This window comes from Triticum aestivum, chromosome 6A (genome assembly GCF_018294505.1).
Source record: "Triticum aestivum cultivar Chinese Spring chromosome 6A, IWGSC CS RefSeq v2.1, whole genome shotgun sequence".
Lineage (NCBI taxonomy): Eukaryota > Viridiplantae > Streptophyta > Magnoliopsida > Poales > Poaceae > Triticum > Triticum aestivum.
This window is the reverse complement of record NC_057809.1, coordinates 450509612-450514375: the sequence shown is the minus strand read 5'-3', so window position 1 is coordinate 450514375 and position 4764 is coordinate 450509612. Positions and strand designations below refer to the sequence as shown.

The window sequence follows — 4764 nt, the reverse complement described above, 5'->3', positions numbered from 1 at the left end:
ACAGAGCTTCTTAGATGTCATTTGGCCACCAACAAGCACCTAAAACATTTCATCATAATCGAAGCCACAAATAAACTTTTAATTTCTTTTATTTGCTATGTTTTTTAATCATTGCTGCAATGTCCTTGGGAGTAGAAATAACACTCCCGTAACCTATATATGGACATGACGACATGGGAAGTATAATCCTAGTGACCTTTCGTATATATTTCAATGAATACCCCAGTGAATCTGGTGGTAGATGAACCCTATAAATCCCCCGGGGGGATTTAGCAATTCGGGAAAAAGTCAAAAATCTTTGAAACTTTTTGTAGTGCAAACTTGACTTATTGGACTACTCATAAACAAAATTTGACCACAAAAAACTATCGTCAAAAAATCTGAGCATGAAAACAAATTATCCAAGACAATATAGAGTGAATAGTACCCCTAGTATAGTGCTGATTTTGACTTTGTGCTGGACAATATCACGAAAACTATTTTGTCCCCAAAATTATAATGGGAGTGTAATGATTTGTCTATTTTGTTTTCAGGATTTTTTCGACCATTTTCAAAATTACTAATTATTTTTTAAAAGGTGCACCAGCAACCGAGAGCCAAGCGTTCCCCGATACGTTTCTTCACTAGGATTAGTGCGTACTTCACCTTTGTTTTGATAGTGATGACGGCCACTTTATCCGTACGATCAACATCCAACGGCTCATGGATCCATGGATCTAAAAGAGCCGTCGTAGCAAAAATTGGACGCCCTGAAAGCGGTGTCATGGCAGACAAAGCAGCGCACTGTTTCTGCTAAGCACCATTGGGCACCCTGAAAGCGTTGTCATGGCAGACGAAGCAGCGCACTGTTTCTACTAAGCACCATTGGACGCCAGCACAACACTCGACAACACGAAGTAGCTTGCGGTACCTTCCAACACGCCGGCGGTACGGACTATTTTCAGTACACACCACGGACATCGCTTTCGGTACCACCATATACCAGTGACACATGATCCGAAATCGCGGAAGCGGAGCAGAATGAAGCTGGTGGTAGATGAACCCTATAAAAAACAAGGGGAAATTTAACAATTCAAGAAAAAGTCTAAAATCTTTGAAATTTTTGTTGTGCAAACTTGACTTATTGGCCTACTCATAAACAAAATTTGACCACAACAAACTGTCGTAAAAAAAATCTAAGCATGAAAAACAAATTATCCAAGATAATATAGGGTGAATAGTATGCCTAGTATAGTGCTGATTTTGACTTTGTGCTGACCAATATCATGAAAGTCACTTTGTCCCCAAAAAATTTATCCGTGTGTAGTGATTTATCTAGTTTGTTACCAACAATTTTTAGGATTTTTGACCATTTTTAATTTAATATTTTTTAAAGGTGCACTATCACCCGAGAGCCAAACGTTCCCTGATACGTACCATCTATCCTACTCGCACTAGCCAATTTTTTGAGAAGAAGGAAGGTGAAGCCGACCTCTGCGTTGGGTCATGTATGCATCCAATCCCAGTGGCGGAGGTAGTGGGGTCGAGACCCCCCTCCCCCCTATGGATCGGCCACCCCCAACGAGACCTGCGGGGAACTAGTACTATTATTAGGCTTAATTAATTACTGCCATTAGCAAGGATATCACCAATCCTAATGACCCTAAGCATATATTTGTCTTACATTTCTTCATATGATTAGTGAGTACTTCACCTTTGTTTCGATAGTGATGACTACCACTTTATTCGTACGATCAACATCCAACGGCTCATGGACCCATGGATCACAAAGCATTGTCATAGCAAAAACGGGACGCCCTGAAAGCGGCGTCATGGCAGAAGACAAAGCAGCGCACTGTTTCTGCTAAGCACCATTGGGCACCCCCAAAAGCGTTGTCACGGCAGACAAAGCAGCGCACTGTTTTTACTAAGCACCATTGGACACCAACACAACACTGGACAACACGAAGTAGCTTGCGGTACCTTCCAACACGCCGGTTGTACGGACTATTTTCGATACTACACACCACGAACATCGCTTTCGATACCACCGTACCATTGACACATGATCAGAAGAAAACGCGGAAGCAGAATGAGTCGCTCAACACAAGAACTTGACCACGAATATTTCACCCGTTTACGCTAGGCAGATCACATTTCAATCGGGGAGGTTAATTGACAACCATGATCCATTGATCGGCCACCAGATCATAGTGTACAGGACGCACACGATCGCCATGCAAGTTGGGGGAGGAACATGAGCTAGAGCTTGAGGCCGGAGGCAAGCAAATCTGGCCTCCTGGGCCGCTCCTCCATCTTCGCTAAAACTAAAAAAAACTCGCATGATCGCATCGCATGAGCACCCACAAACACCCAGAAAAAAAAAGTCAAACTGGTAAAGAGAAAAAAAATACACACATCCATCCAACTATCTATTCAATCGAGCACGCATGTGTATGCATGTAGTAACTGCTGTACAGGAGGCAGGGCAGGCGCCGTGCTACCACCAGCCGGGCGCCTTCCGGCCGCCGCCGGCGGCGGCCATGGCGGCGGCGCGCTCGAACCGCGTGGCCGCGCAGGGGATGGTGATCCCGCCGGGGTGCTCGAAGCCGAACTCCTCCTCGGCCTCGCGCAGCAGCTCCCCGAAGAGCGGGTGGTTGAAGTACACCACCGGCACCACGTACCTCATCGACTCCCCGCCGGGCTCGTCGCCGCCCACGTACACCGCCACCTGCCCCTTGGGCGTCGTCGCCTCGCCGGCCTCCTCCAGCAGCCGCTCGCCGCGCCGCGGCAGGAGCCGCATCCGCCGCGCCAGCGACCGCCCCCACCCCAGCATCCGCCGGGGCTCGTCCCGCTCCCGCTCCCGCGGCAGCACCACCAGCTGCTGCTGCTGCTGCTTGGCGCTCCCGACGGCCGCGTGGGACGGCTTTGCGCCAGCTCCCAGCTGGCACCGCTGCAGGCGGGCGTAGCCGCGTCGCCGGCGGTTGCAGAGCGCCCGGCGCCAGAGCCCGAGCAGCTTCCGGCCGAGCCGGAATCCTCTCTGCCGCCTTGCCATCATGCAACAGCTGGCAGGTCGAAGGTCTCCGCTTTCCTGTGCTAGCTGTGTTCTGCTCTGCGTGTGTGGAAGAAGGAAGGAGTTGAAGCTGGGCGGTCTAATGGCAGGAGAAGCGAGCTTGACAATGGCTTGTTTTATATACGACAGGACGGGGAGGGAAGACTCCGGGCAAGGGCCTCGTCACTGTGCGTGTGGGCGCGCGCCCGTGTGGGACTCGCCAGCGTTTTGTGCGTCATTTTAGCCTTGTTTTTGTCATGGCGTCGCACAGAGGCTAGTGTAGTAATTCAGGTGATGCACGTAGGTATTCAAAGCAAGAAAAAGCCCTAGATCCTTTGATTTAGAGGAATCTTGTAGAAATTTCATAGGATATGATTTCTATAGAAAAATTCCTTCAGAGCCCTTTGGTTTGTAGGAATGAAATCCTATTCCTGTGAAGGAATTCTTCCTATCCTTCATATTTCATAGGAAAATAAATATTAGCCTAGACTCAATGGAAAAAATCCTATGATGTGAATCAAAGAGCATCTCCTTTCCTATTACTACTCATAAAATTTGAGATACATGTCATCTCATTTTCTATAACTTTTTTATTCCTATGATTTTCCTACCCTATGAACCAAAAAAGGCCTTAGAATGAAAAGATTCGCTAGCTTGATGTGGCGAGCTTCCGAGCTTTGGTCGGTTCCGGTGGTTGAGCTTTTCCCTTGAGGGAATCGGTCGTTGAGTTTCTGAAAGGAATGCCATATATTCGCTTGATCCTAGTACTACCCTTTTTTGTGGCCATGTTATCTGCTGCAAAGTACGCTCACGAGAACATGTCCGCGGCACTCACACAGCGTACGTACACGTTCAGTGCAAACGCGTTCAACGAAATCCCGGGGAGAATAATCTGGTAACATGCCATAGCCTATATATCGATCCAATCTGGTTCGTTCGTATTTCAGTTGGTTCATCTGCTGCAGTCAGATGAAATAGCGTGCACATGCCACACATGCCGGTTGAAAATGACCCGGATTGCATCTTGTCAAGATAGCATGTTCGCGGACAGCAACCTATTGCTATCAACGCGGTGCGTGTAGGTATCGCAGTCACAGCGTGATGGACCGTCCAAATTTGCTGAGCAGGCGAGCAGCAACCAGCATACGCGTACTTGGCGCCTTGGCCGGTCTAATTCCAAGACCGCCATTGATGCACGCAACGGACCGATCGAGATCGATCCAACCCGCTCCAGACAAAAGGGGTAACGGCAAAGCAGGATCTATGTCATCAAAGCACTCTCGATCGGGGTAGGGGGCTTATCCGGCGTAATGCAAGAATTAACATCCAAAGCAAGCAGCAAAGTGGAAGCTTTTAGGTGCACTCGTAAAAGGATTCTTGTGCTCCAAAGGGAGTGTGGTGGTGGTGAAAATGGGTCTGGTCACATCGAGATGAGGAAAGCGCATGACGCGGATCCGGTCCCCGCTAGGATATCCCACCGAGCTTCTTCCGGATCCCAAGCTCGTGCTGCAGACCCTCGTGCGTGCTACACTACACTTCAGGCAGCGGCTGGCACCTGCGGAAACGTCGTTTCCTGGAAGACCGTTTGAAGCAAAGCTCTCGACGGATTTCTTAATGCGGAGTGTCAATCTGTCATACTGATGCTACATGCGTTTAACGTCTTGCTGAGAATAAGATAGTACTAGTGCTACTAGGAGAAACAGACGCAGCTGGTGTAGGCTGTTCCTGGGCTG

The 4764-nt window shown here is 48.6% G+C and overlaps 1 protein-coding gene across 1 annotated transcript; it reads right to left on the bottom strand.

Moving 5' to 3' along the window:
• Positions 1-2093: 2093 nt before the first annotated feature.
• Positions 2094-3149, bottom strand: LOC123130722 (auxin-responsive protein SAUR36). The gene has a single exon (XM_044550540.1). The coding sequence runs from the start codon at positions 3035-3037 to the stop codon at positions 2480-2482; it is 558 nt and encodes a 185-aa protein (XP_044406475.1). The 5' UTR covers positions 3038-3149; the 3' UTR covers positions 2094-2479.
• Between the last annotated feature and the right edge of the window lie 1615 nt (positions 3150-4764).

Coding starts and splice junctions, on each gene's coding strand:
- LOC123130722 (XM_044550540.1), bottom strand. CDS start 3,037: ATGATGGCAAGGCGGCAGAGAGGATTCCGGCTCGGCCGGAAGCTGCTC.